The 14,900-nt window shown below is 28.9% G+C and overlaps 1 protein-coding gene across 19 annotated transcripts in view; it reads left to right on the forward strand.

Annotated features, from left to right (window-relative positions):
* LOC117171699 (glutamate-gated chloride channel) overlaps nt 1-14,900 on the forward strand; it is a 151,281-nt gene that overhangs the window by 4,147 nt on the left and 132,234 nt on the right. For all 19 annotated transcript variants that reach the window (XR_004466911.1, XM_033359239.1, XM_033359235.1 and 16 more), the window contains exon 3: nt 4,119-4,207. Coding sequence is in view for 18 of the 19 variants with exons in the window: in XM_033359239.1 (XP_033215130.1) it covers nt 4,119-4,207 (89 nt within the window). In the remaining variant the exon portion in view is untranslated. The remainder of the gene's footprint in view (nt 1-4,118; nt 4,208-14,900) is intronic.

Here is a 14,900-nt window from a genome sequence, read left to right on the forward strand (position 1 = left end):
ATTCCTTGTTGAAAAGGCGTTGTTCACAAAATTGAGCAGTTCATCCGTCATGAAATCGAGAGAAAGAGACACGACTCATGTATTAATGGTGATTGATAGCATAGCCTATGTAGATAGGGTCGTAGCGAGTAAAATTTTACAATGAACTAACCAAAATAGAAAATAAACATAAACAGGAGAGTAGATTCGGGTTGACTTAGGTCCTCTTAAAGTAAGTGACAAATACTTACAATCAGAGAAAATAATACTCTTAATTGTTAATGGTACGGATATTACATTCTCGTTTAATCAGATCTTTATAGTACAAATGGCTGATGAACAGATTTTCTTCTATGAATATTTTTAACTTAAAATTTCTGACTTTTTCTAGATTGGTTCAACTCGCTACGCCCACTCATTAGTTGCCTTTTGTCGTAGAAAGGACTTGAAAATAAAGCCTAGTATAGAGCTGTGCCTCAAACTACACAGGAAAAGAATAGTCTCCTTTTTTCATTAGCTTTTTAGACATATATGTATAGTCTTTGGGATCAATATCCATAGAAACTTTGTAAGAATTTCTAAATTGCAGTCAAGATTTTAATATTTAACGAAGCAGTCAATGAATCACTGAAAATAATTTTAAGGACGAATAACTAGTTTTTCAACTGAATTTTCTGTCTGGAATATTTATATTTTTATGAGCTTGTTATTGTACCGCATTGCTAAATGTAATTTTTTGATATTTTTCATGCACACAAAAAGTCAAATATTTTATGACAAAAGTATTCAAAGTAGTGTAAGAACAAACAAGTCGATACTTGTTTTTGTGTTTTTTTCAAATTTACAATTTAATATTTTATACATATATGAAAATCTATGATTGATAATTAATTAATACCTTCTAGTTTGTTTTTTGATTGAAAATTATTTGAATTTTAAACAATTTTAATGTAGGATAATGATTTGGATTACTTTTTTGGAGACAGAACCTTTTAATAATGAATAATATGAACTTATCAATTATAAATAGTTTATTTAAAATTATTATTAAACAATCATTGTTTCAAATGCACAACTTATTAAAAAAAAGTCGTAATAAATATGTTTTATGTGAATTTCTTCTAGCTTGTAGAAGAAAAGAAATGTGCCATTCTTTTCAGGTTGAAAAACAAATCATTCGTCCTTTTCAAAGTATTTTTGAATTTCAATATGATCTTACACAAACGACAATTGTCGTTTGAAGACAAGAAATTTTTTTATCCTGAAGAAATTTTTTATCCTTTTGGTGCGCTTTCATTTTTGCTCGGCTCAAATGATTCAAAGCATATTTACTCCGCTCTAATCTTATAACTTTGGCAAAATTTAAAAATTTAAATGGTGTCTTACAAAAAAAATTATTATTTTGAAAAATACTACTAATATCGAGAATTTCAAATTTTTAAAGGAACGCACTGCAAAGAAACGTAAAACCGAAAATTCATGTAAAACTTTACACTCAGCTAAATATCAAAATTTTATTGATCAAATAGACATAGATTTGTTCATTTTTGAACTGAAAAAAATCTAAAAAACTTTCTAATCATTGCTGAACTTACAAAATTGTACATATTGGAAAATATTATGTATTATTTTGTCCACTATGCACACAAAAATTTATTTATTAATTTAAAAAAATTCTCCTAGCTGAAACTTGGTGCAAAAGATTCGCGAAATTTTAAAAATGTGCACACACTTACAAATACTTTAGGAAAAATCATTAGTTTTCATTACTGAATACATTTTCGTAATATTTATTTGAAAAATATTATTATCTTTATGTAAAGAATTTCGGGATGTAAAATTTATTAATTTAACGTCTGGGAAACAACTAATTAGTTATTTAATTTTTTGAGAAACATTGGAACTGCAAGTTTTTTTGTAATATTTTTAAAATTAAATTTACATTTGCCCTTCAGTGGGGCAGAATTTAACGCAAAATTGAATGATCTTTTTTGGTTTTATGAGAAAAAATTATTAGTATGTATTATGGAAATTAGGACAATTTAGCAGCAGCTCAAAAAATAGACGTATAGATAATTTCCGCATTAAAAATTTAAAAATCTACGCCTATTTGATTACTGAACAGTTACATTGGGTTCAAAGTCAAAAAATGCTTCAAAATCATGTATGAAATTTTGGAAAAAGGTGTTCTATATCAATTTAAAAAGCGATATGTTATTTAAAAAAAGGCTAAAAAATATTTAAAAATCTGAAGCGGTAACAAGTTATGGTGGTTGAGTTTGTTCTAAATAATGTAAATTTCTGAGAAGCTTTATTCTCTTGAACTAAACTCAGTTTTTTTATCATGTGGTAAAGGTTGGTCACGGGTCCCTCAAAATTACTTCAGCCTATAGGCTAGAAGACCAAGAATGTTTTTCTTGATTTGTTTATCTGGGATATCTTCCAAATATTAAAAAAATCATTTTAGGAACTGTCTTAAAAAAATCTATTTTTCATTTAGGGAAAGCGAAGCACCCTTTTTTTTGAAAGCGAAGGCAAACGTGAATCAACTTAAAAGAGAAAAATGATTTTTTAAGACTTTTAACTGATGTAAATTAACAAAGTTCTGTACCCAATCCTCAGGTAACGCATTTGGAGGCTAAATCGCGTGAAAACCCCAAAGATTCACCGTCAAAATTACAGAATTTTGCTTTTATTTTATTTCTTGCATACAAATAATTTTGATCATTGCTTGACAACTGATAATGAAAATTCGAAACTTCCATGGTCATATGAACTAGTGATACTGAGGAAGCGGAGAAATTTGCAGAAAAACTCAGAATCTTTTTTTTCATATTTTTTTTAACAATATTTAACAATATTTATTGCCTTCTTACCATTTAGTGTTGCGATAAAGATGAAATCTAGCAACTTGCGTCTCGTCAACAATTGAATTGGTTACCGTTGGTAAATAAACAATTTTTAATTTAGATAAAGACATACCTTTTTTATCACGAATATGAATTTAAAATCATTTTTAATATCTTCACGCACTTTACAAATATTATTTTTTGTAAACAATTATATACAAATAATTAAGCATTTTAAATATGCCCGCCAACGTTAACTAATCCAGTTCTTGACACGAGGCATACGCGATACGAAAATATTCTAAAATTACAAGTGCTGCTCCTAATTGTAAGTTGGAATTAAGCTCTGTATTTGGTACTTGAAACTGCACTTATTGGTCGGTTTCACACCGAAGAGCAAAGGATAGCTGCTCGTGCATAGAACTGTTGAATGGAGTGAAATTTTCGCCTCGCAAAGAGCGTGAAAGAAGGGTTGCTAGCTTATAAAATTCATATAATCTATAGCTGATCGAAACTGTCAGTATTTCTGGTTCACTTTTAGCAGGACTTCCTGGCGTGCTCATTTTTATTAAGCAACTGTATTAAATAAACTTCAAATCGAAAATACTTTTAGGAAAAATAAACATAACCTAAAAGATGGAATGCCTTGTTGCAACTTTAAATGTTTATATAAAACAGTACTTACTATTACAGTCAGTAATTAATCTAATTTAACTTTTTAACGGGCAGTAGTCAACACGTCTTTTTCACACGATAACCCCTTTTTAAATTAAAAAAAAAGTCCAAAGCTGCGGCTTGCGTGCATCTTAACTTTTGATGATCTACGTTACCGATAGTTTTCATCAGCAGGAGTACATACATTTTATAAGTTGGCAACACTTCTTTCATGCTCTTTCCGAGGCGAAAATTTCTCATACGCGGGCCTGTCAGCAGATAGACCCATATTGAATGGAAGCTTGGATTTTTTGTTCTCGAAAAACTGGGTATTTCCATCTGTTGAAATTAAAAATGTGCATTTTTATAAAAACGGTCCCGGCGAAGGTTGTCTTTTTTATCGAGAAATAGTCTTAAGACATCCCAGAAACAAAATAAAGAAAAAAATCCTTGGTGGTCGTACCTGTGGATTGAAGTGATGTAAACGGAACAGTCTGATGGGCAGTTGCTTATCAGAGTGAGAACCTGGCGAAATGAAGATCGCTGTCTTCGAGGTCCTGGCCAAATAAGTGAGACCCGGAAGGCCCTCGATGACCGGCGAAGGTCGTACGTTCGTTATTGTTCGATATGTTACAGCTTCGAGGAGGGAAAGTCTGACAAGGAGATTCTGGACAACCTGCTGCTGTCGACGCGGTACGACAAACGACTTCTGCCCCCGGTCCAAGGTACACTGAGGCCCCCGCATACCCGCCAAGACGACTACATCCCCGACCATGAACCCAATCACCCCAACAACCCCGAGCACCTCGAACATCACCAGCACCACTACCAACACACAGTACAACATAATCACAGTTCACTGTTCAACCCTCGTCGAAAGGGTATTTTTTTTAACAAAACGGCTCATAGTCGAAGAGGAGAATACATTCATACAGACGAGCGATCTGTGACACGGCGAAATTCGAATTCAAATTCCCCACAGGATCACGAAATTCCAAATACTGCAAACACAGAAACTGATCATGCATAGCAATCCGATTTGAGAATTCATCCGTCCTGTAATTCGATCAAAAGCAATATAGCTCATCATTTTCTGGCGATACGCAAATTAATACGTTTTTAAAAAATGGCTTGGATTCATGATCAGCATCGTGCATATTCAACCAGAAAGTTCTTGCACTTGACTTTTCTTAAGAGATTACATTTGATTTTCAACAATTGTAACTTATTTGGAGAGATTTAACGGGGTTTCAACGATTTCTCTGGATTTCAAAGGATTTCTGAATATTATAAAGAATTTTAAGGGATATTGAGGTATTTTAATCGATTTAAAAATATTTTAATATATTTCAAGCGATTTTAGGAGATTGGGTAAGATTCGCGTGGGTTTTAAATATTTCAATGAATTCTGAAAGCAGTTTAAAGATTCCAAGAGGCCTCGTAATATTTCAAGATGTTTTATAGAATTTCAAGGTTCTTGAACAAATTTACGGGATTTTTAGGATTTGTAGCGATCTTTAACTTTAAAAATACTTCCGGAAATCTAGAAAAATATTTAAGGATTTCCACAGATTTTAAACCATTATAAAGTATATCCATGCATTTTACAGGATTTCGTAAAATTTCCATGATTTGAGGGGATTGCAAAGATTTCAAGAGACGTTTTGGGAATTTCGTAGGATATCATTTAAAAAGATTTTACATACGAAAAGTATATCCACAGATTTTAAAGGATTTCTTAAGATTCCATTGACTTTTGAAAAGATTTCAAAGATTTTAAAGAATTTCAAAATATTTCAAAATATTTAACCGAATTTTAAACAATATCATGAAATTCTAAAAAAATTAAGGGATCTTTACAGTTTTTAAATAATTATAAAAATTTCCAAAAGGCTTCGTTGTTTGAAGACACTTCAAGAGATTTTGTATGATGATAATGGAATTTATAGGATTTCAGGGAATATTCCCATAATTCAAAAGAATTTTGAGGATTTACAAAATCTTAAAGATAATTCTCGAAATTTCACAGGATAGTAGGAAAATAAAAATCAATTTGTAGTATTAGAAAAAATTTTAATACTTTAGATCATATTTCAAATCGCTATATTGAACCGTCTGTCATAAAAAATACATTAATTAAACGATCAGTAGAGTTATATCAATAAAAAAGTTTTCAACTTTCTGCATAATTCAGGATATAATTCAAACTCTTGTTATTATACAATGAGAATACATTTTAAAGAATATACCCATCATAGGGATAACGAATATTAATAAATTAAATAATAATGTAAAGTATATTCTCAATAACCACTTACAATGTTATGCAAGTCTGATTAGTTTGGCCTCGTTTCCTAGTCCTCTTTACTTAATACACCTGACTATATCGCGATAGCAATCACTGCACCGAAGCCTATGACACAAATGGGGTCTGCATTACCAACTCAGTGACGGAAAATCCTGGAAATTGCGAGATTTGTTTTTTTACCAGAGTTGTATAGTTCTACACATTTTTCAAACGGAATCTTTTTAAATTATTTGGTGTCTTTTAAAAGAATCTAAAATCTGCAAAATCCTATGAAATCTGTTTATTTCCTCCATATCCCCTCATAATTTTTTATATCTGTAGAATACCTTTAGAATAAAATCATTTATATTTCCTAAGGTTCTCAAGAAATTTGTTAAAATCACTTAGCGTCTAGAAAAGTCGTAAAAATGCATCAAAATATACAGAAAAAATTTTATATTCCATAAATGACAATTACATTTAAAACACTCATGGAATTTATTTTAAAAAAGTGATGCGTGCATTTACGTCCAGGGTTTTTATTCTTCAATATTAAAAATGTAAAGTATTTGGAAAATTCATAATATCGCATGTTTAAGTATTAAGAGCTCTAAAAATGTTTACAAAGCGGTTACTATTTTAGAAAACGATTCCTTCTAGCTATCAAAATATTTTTAAAAAACTCCTTATTTCTTAATTTTAATATTTTCTTAGATGTCAATATTTTTTACTAAAATACTCAACTATGGATATTTCAGAATCAAGCCGGAAAAATAAAAGAATTTCAAACAAATAATTTTTTCAAACTTTTTAATAAATTGTCCTTAAATTTGACGAAATATTAAAAGCTGTGTTTTTTAAAGTTTTGAGTTAAAATCAGTTGTAAATCACCCAATCCTCGTTTAAATGCTTGTAATTTCGATGATACTGCTTAATCTGCTAGAAAAAGTTATTTTTGATACTCTTTGGAATTTTTAATGTATTATGTTTGTTCACATATTTATAGAAGTTATCCCAATATACACTCATAATCTTTAGAATTTATTCTAAGTGAAATATTGTTAAATTTTATTTATTCACGCATTAAAAATTTTAAATAGAAAATCGTTGAGATTTGAAAAATTACATTCATACCAGATAACTTCAAAACTGTCAACTTCTAAGGGTTTGAATAAAAAATTATCCAATTATGAAAATTTCGCTTTTATGTTATTCGATTTGAAACTTAAATAAAAACGTTTAATTTTCACACATTTCTGATTTGAAGTTGTCGAAAGTAATCAATTTAAAAACTATAAAAATATTTCGATTATAATTTTCTACTCACATCTCTTCATAAAAAATACAAGTACCTACAGAAATTAGTTGAAAAATAAAGTTCTTTCTTTGGCTTAAAACGCGTTGGAAAAAGATAGCGACGTTTTCATTTAATTTGCACAAAAATTTAAATTGTATTTTAATTTCAGCACTTTTTATACTACTTTAGCTACCTTTAAATGATCCTAAAATCATGCAATAATAATTTTTTAAATTTAAATATATATATCATATTGACACTCGTTATTTAAATGTACACTAAAGAACTTTCAATGTGGATAAACAACTCTAATTTATCACAGTTAAATTAAAGAATATTTTGTTTATATATTAACGTAGATTAAGGAAACATTATTTTAGCCTTAAACTTTTATTTAAATACTAAATATTTTAGTTTTGAATTATTCAAATTTCACAAAGAGTTTAATTAAGCAAAATAGATTATATATATCCCGCGTCAAAAAAGTTGGCATGGCTCAAGCACGGCAAGACACTTGGAAATATCTGGCTGAAGCATGGTTTACGGCTGAATGGCAGCATGGCGCAAGCCTCGCTCCTGTCCGTTTCCTATGATTAGGACATGTAAGTGTCAGAGAAAATTAGCTCGAGTTAAAAATAAAAATATTAGATTTGCCAATAGCCGACACGTCTCTAAAGGGTAAGTTCGCTACCCGGGTGCACCGATTCGCGCACCAGGTACTGTAGCACATATTTTACGAGAACTTTTTAAGAATTGAAATTGTTTCAGCAGCCAAAATTACTCAAAATTGTGTGTCGACGATCCAGATACACCAGGTTGCGCCCCAGGTAGCTTAGTACGTATTCTACGAGACATTTTTCAAAATTTAGATTATTCCAACAGCCAAAATTACGGAAAATTAGAGTCGACCTAAGGCGTGACCTGGTGCACCCGGGTCGCCGACTCACAATTTTTAGTAATTTTGGCTGTTAAAACGAACTAAATTTAGAAAAAGTTTTCGTAGAATACGTGCTAAGATACCTGGGGCGCGACCTGGTGCACCCAGGTCTTCGACTGACAATTTATAACTGTTTTCATTATTCAAAAAGTATAAATATTGAAAATCTTCTCATCGAATACGTATTAAACTACATGGTGCTTGAGCTAGTGCACCCGGATTGTCGACTCACAATTATTAGTTATTATGGCTGTTAAAATAATCTAAATTTTGAGAAAGTTCTCGTAGAATACGTGCTAAGATACCTGGGGCGCGACTTGGTGCACCCGGGTCATCGACTAACCATTTAGAACTGTTTTCGTTATTCACAAAATTTAAATTTGTTAAAAGTTCTCGTAGAATACATATTAAACAAACTGGTGCTCAACCCGGTGCACCCGAATCGTTGAGTCACAATTTTTAGTTATTTTGGCTGCTGAAACAATCTAAATTTTGAAAAAGTTCTCGTAGAATACGTACGAAGATACCTGGGGTGCGACCTGGTGCACCCCGGTCGTCGACTCACTAATGGTAGTTATTTTGGCAATTGACACAATTAAAATTTTTTAAAGCTCTCGTAGAATGCGTGCTAAACTACCTGGTGTGCGACCGATTGCACCCGGGTAATAAACTTACCATTTAGAGACATGTCGGCTTTTGACAAACCTAAGATTTTCATTTTTAATGCAAGCTCATTTGCTCTCACACCTAAACGTTCTTAAGAATGTTCATTTGTGGTCAGCGCGTCCTAAGCATGGGAAACGGACAGGATCACGGCTTGCGCCATGCTGCCATTCAGCCGTGACCCATGCTTTAGACAGATATTTCCAAGCGTCTTGCCATGCTTGAGCCATGCAACCTTTTTTCACGCGAAATATTATACCATATTCTAGTTTTGAATAGAATAATTTTTTAGATCTAAAATTAATAATTGTATTTTTTAATGACTGTTTATTTTTAAAAGAGAAAATAGGAACTCTGAACTCTGTTATTACTACATACTCTGCAACCCTGCTTATTAAGTAATGAAGACGGCCTACTTTTCTTTAGCTCATTGGCTTTAAGTCTTAAAATAAATACCATAAAAACGGTTTTTTTTTTTAAATTTAATAAAGCTGAAGTATCGAATAAGAAACTATAATTACAATAATAATAAATTTACCTGCATGGATTTTTGTTTTCTATTATTAAAAACGTAACAAGTGTGATAATCAGTAAAAACAAATTTTCTTATATTTAGTGTTTGAAAATGTCGGTAACAGTTACAACTTTTTAAATAAATAAAATGTGATAAAATATCGGTCGTTGGCTTTATTTTCAGAAAAGAGGAAAAATCCTTTCTTTGTATGAGCGCTATTCAAAAGCTATAACGAATTAAATTTTACTTAACAATTGACAGATAAGAAGAAAGGCAAGGATTCTATAGAACTTCAAGGGAAATATATTCTACAACTCTACTTTTTTTTAATTTTAAAAGTAAATTTCTCTATGGCTGACATCGTGTAAACAATTTTTTTAAATCAAAACTTCTTTTTAAGCAAATAAATATATTTGAAGATTATTGATTAATTTAAAAAATTAGAAACATTACAGTTGTAGAAAGTGTTTTTTCTCAAAAAGTAAGCTAAGCTTATTTAAAATTCTAATATTTTTCAATAATGGATACAAACGACAGTGGGAAGAAATTTATTTACAAAAATATCGTTAAGACACTTATTTTTCGTAACTTTTGATTATTTCATGAAAGTATTGTTTCTTTTTATCATACATAGCTGACAATATCATTTCAAACCTAGAAATCATAGATTGGCATAAATATTACGTTTAAATTACTAGTGACAAAAATATTGCAGCAGTAAGCTTAGAAGCTTTTCATAGTTTGATGAGTAATATGACTTTTGTTTCAGTCTTAAGTTATTTGATCAAAATTTACAATTACTGCCTACACGTACGTGATGGAAATTGATTAAGAGCCCCATCATTTTTAACTTATTAATCTTAATTCTAAAAAAAAATCGAAAAGTAAATGTATGATAAGCCTTCATACTGCGAAGAGAATGTATAAACTTTCAACATCTGTCTATTATTATTAGTAATAATAATAAATAATAATAACTAGTAAATTAACATCTTATGAAGAAAGTCCCAGTTTTTTCACCGTGTCGCAAGTCGCTCGTTTGAGCTTTCATAATAAAGCTTATCGAGAGTTTTAAAAGGACAACCTTGCAACATAAAGCCTGCTAACAGCTTTCAGCTATCATGCGTAGAAAATCTACACCAGTAATATTATAGTCGCCACGAAGCTTTAATTTTTCTCGTTGGAGCACTCTTACCCTTTCCGTTTCATTCATTGCTATTAAAAAAAAATTAGTATCCTTACCCTCGTAAAAGCTTTGCTAGTAATTGCAAAATTAACGTAGGTATGAGTTGATTAGTAGCATAGGAAAGTCGATTATAAATACCTCCTCATATATTATTTTCTTATTAAAAAAGCTCTCAACTCCATTTGCATTCTGAATTTCGTTGTATTCGAACAATTCAGCCTGGAATTTAATCCTATCTCCAATAATGAATTCAGGGAATGAAATTTCACGCTAAAATACATTCTTGAATTTTGTCTTTATCTCCCGACTATTCCTGATAAATAATAAAATAATCAAGACTTGCAAATTGTTTTGATTACAGTAGCTTTATTCTATTTTCGTGAATTCTTTACACAGTGATTGAAAGTTGATCAATTTGATACCAAAGTTGGATTCAAATGAAGTATAATATTTTCATCCAGGTTCCGGATTTTAAATTTGAACATCAGAATGATCCGCTTTTTAAAACCAGTTTTCTTTAATGCATTTTCATCAGTAGCAACTGTAAGTGTCAGATGTTATTTGACTTCCAAGTCATGACTCCCTACGTTAAGCAATGAGTACATGTAGAACATTAAATTTTTTAAACCGAGATTTCGAAAAAAAATTATATTTTTTGAAAACGGAAATCAATAAGTTTCAACGAACACTTGAACTACTTAAATCTAATGAAATACTTTTTAAAGGTAAATAAATCATTTTCAAAACCCAAAAAGTGAAGAATTGAAATTTTCCTTCGTCCTGAAGTTTAAAACTCTCTAAAACATTCCTTGTAAATTTTAGAAAGTTGTGAATCTTCCCGAAGTAGAAGCCACAACTAGGTAAATTTACAGAAACCTTTTTGGAAGAAAAAATTCATACAATCGAATGTTCATTTTCTTTTGGTCAGAAATTAATTTTGAATATTCTACTTTAAGATTCCTAAATTTAGTTGAAACTTAATTTCTTCAGATTAAAACTCTATTGTTATATTTATAATGAAGAATATATATTTTATGGATTAACATTTTATTATTTGGTTAAAATGTTAGTTCTGTTTTGTTCAAACAACACAATTTCGTTGTTAAAAGTTTTAGAATTTTGTAACGGAGTTATTGTATTGCTTTAAAATTCAACTCGTATGTTGAAAATCATTCTTATTAGATTGAAAATTCAACCCCTGGGTAGCAAATATGCTTTTTTATACAAAATTAACTTTTTTTAATAATAAGTTAAATACTTCAGTTTAAAATGCATCATTATAGGTGAAAAGTAATCTCTTTTAATAGAAATTGCAGCTCTTTGTGTAAAAACCAAACAACTTTTTATTCAGAATTTATCTTTTATGGTTAGAAATTTAAGTTTTTGTTTGTTGAAAATTCGACAATTTTGTCAAAAAGACATTCTTTGGTAAAAAAAAGTTCAACTGTGTGATCACAAAGTATATGTATAGGTTTAGCATTTTATTATTTTATTACATTTTGTATTTAATTGAACTATTTTTAGTATTAAGATCAAATTTTTTATTGAATGTTAATTCTTTTTTTTAATCTAATTTTTTGCTGAGAATTCATCGTTTTTTGTAAGAAACTCGATTATTTTGTTAAAATTTCATGAATTTTGGTAGACATTTTATCTCTTTGGTTAAATATCAAACTATTTTTTCGATTTTGTTAGAAATATGTTCTTTTTGGTTGAAAAAAACAACTGTTACTTAAAAATTCGGGGTTTGGATTGAAATTGAAACCTCTTGATTGTTGGTTTGTGAAATATTTAAGGATTTTAGTTAAGATTCATAATTTCAGTTGAAATATCATCGCTGAAGGTAGAAATATAATCTCTTTAAATAATGAATTACACTGTTTTTGGTTCCAATTGAATTATATTGTCGTTAAAAATTCTACTATTATATTTTGGTTATGAATTCAAACTTTTAATTAAAATCTTATTGTTTGGTTGAAAATCTTATAATTTTATTAAAAATTCGTTAATTTTTTCGACAACTTAATTATTTTGCTGCAAAATACCTTTTTTTTAAATTCATATTTGGGTGTTGAAAAACTAACCTTAAAAAATTCATCTATTTAGTTTAAAACCTAATTGCTTTTGGTAGAAACGTCATATATTTTATACTAAATGCAGTTTTTTGTTGATTTATTAATTTAAACATTTTTAGTTGAAAAATTAATTATTTTGCGTTAAAAAGTCTATTTACATAATAGACTATAATGTATATTTTCGGCTGACAGCTTTGTTGATATTTTTACTTCTTTATTGATAAATTAACTATTTTATTTAAGATTCGTCTTTTTTTATTAAAAACATTTTTTTTCACTCGAAAATGAGCATTTGAATTTTCCCTTTTTTGTTGAAAGCTAATAGTTTTGCACTGGAAATTCAAATTTTTGATTATAAAAGGATTTTTCAATAAAAAGTCTAGCAGTGTAATTATTCTCTATTATCTTTGTAAAAAGGGGTAAAATAATTTAAAATTTAAATATGGATGAGAGCATTATCATTTTGACTCCTCTTTTAAAACCAAGAGTAAATATGCATTTTCTGGTTTCTTGTCTTCGGCCATTTGACGATCCTCATCTACATTAAAATCCAATCATAATCAGGCGCATTGGGGAATCACACTCGATTTGAAAATCGTGATTAAATTCGCTACCCCACTTTCTTATCGACACCTGTTTTAGTTTTTTTTTAATTCCTAGTGTGAAACTTCCTCAGGGTAGGAGTGCTCGTCTCGTCGAGGGACTAGGAACAAAAAGATAAAAAATATCAAGTTAGGAGGATATCGCGACTATCTTTATGACAAAGTCACAGTTGTTCTTTTTTACGCCGAATAGATAAGTGAGTTCAACTGAAAGCACAACTTTTTTTAAATAAAACACAGAGAAATATAAGAGATGAGAAAATTAAAAGTAATTAAATATATAAAAGAGAACAGAAAGGCAATTAAGAAACAGTTTCTAACAACTTATGGTCAATTATCTCTAAAAGTAGAATAGTCGAAATCTAGCTATAAAAAACACTTTTTATTGGTTTATAACGGAATTTTGTAATTAAAGTCTTAGTTTATAAATAGTTTTTAGCCACTAAAGAAGCGAAGTATGAGAAAATTTTTGCTAGGCGTAGGTTAAATGAATTTAACCAGCATTTTAACCAACATTTTTTTAGATTTTCTAAAATCATGAGGATGTAGATTACGTACAATCAATCTCAAAAATCAGAAATCTTTCAAATGATTTATAGAATTTACAAAAATATATCTAATAATCATTTCTGAAAATCTTGCCTCTGAAATAACTACTAATAAATAAACAATTTTACCTTAAACAACTTTTTTTCTAAGTTGCGCTTAGAAGCTTCCGTGAATAATTGCAGAAATTATTAACATACATATTTTTGTCCATTTTATTAATAATTTGAAAGATAGACGTCTCTTGAGATTGATTGTACGCACTGTACATCCTTAAACTGGAAATTTCTTTCTTTTGGTAAGAAATTAGTCCCCTATTTTTGCTAGATTAAAAAACAAATATTAAGAGGTTGATGTGCAAGGTTTTTTAGCGAAAATTCGACGTTTTAAAATGTTTATATTTCAATTTATACAATTTTAACTACCTGATCTTGTAAAAAGTAAGACATTGTTTTTGAGTCATCATATGACCCAAAAATTTGATTTGTTATGGAAAAAATGTAAAGTTTTTGAAGTATCGTTCACAAAAAATAGTTAAATTTTATTTAAGACTTTTTTTATATTCTACTTAAATTCTGCAATAATAATGTTATCTGCGTTTTCTGTAATGCAATCAAATTTGTGTACAATTTAATCTGCTCTTTTCTAAAAATGCATTTAAGTACTTCAAGAGCCTTTAAGAAAATTCAACAATATGCTAAACTAAACTGAAATGATAATAATGAAATGATTATCATTTATTACAAATTCGGATTTATAATTGAGTAAGTTCCCTTTGAAAAAAGGTTGCATTTAAAATAACATTTACGAATATGATTATTGATAATTTTTAAAAATTTTATTAACTTATGAACAATTACAATTATCTTCATTTTGTTTATATTTACAAGGGAATAAAATTAATAAAAAAGATTTTGTAAGACTTCAGATTGTTAAATAAATTGTAAATAAAGAATTTAATTTTTAAGAAAGCAATTGAAGGTTCAACCTGATCTATCTATAAAAGATTAATTAATTATTTATTTTTATTATTTATTTATTTTACTTTTTATTTGTTTTTTAAATTATTTTTTTATGATTTTATTTATTTATTAAAATATTAACCTAAATTTATATGGTTGATATATCAACTAAAAGGGTTTTTGTTTTCAATCAAAATCAGTTAAATTAAAAAATAAAAGAGGAATCTTCAACAAACAAACAAAATTCGGTTAAGGAAGAAAATTTCTTATTTAATTATAAATTGAGGGTAAACATAATTTATTATATAAGATACAATTTCGAATAAATATGAATTTTTATATGTATTTT

The sequence above is a fragment of the Belonocnema kinseyi genome, chromosome 4, assembly GCF_010883055.1.
Source record: "Belonocnema kinseyi isolate 2016_QV_RU_SX_M_011 chromosome 4, B_treatae_v1, whole genome shotgun sequence".
Lineage (NCBI taxonomy): Eukaryota > Metazoa > Arthropoda > Insecta > Hymenoptera > Cynipidae > Belonocnema > Belonocnema kinseyi.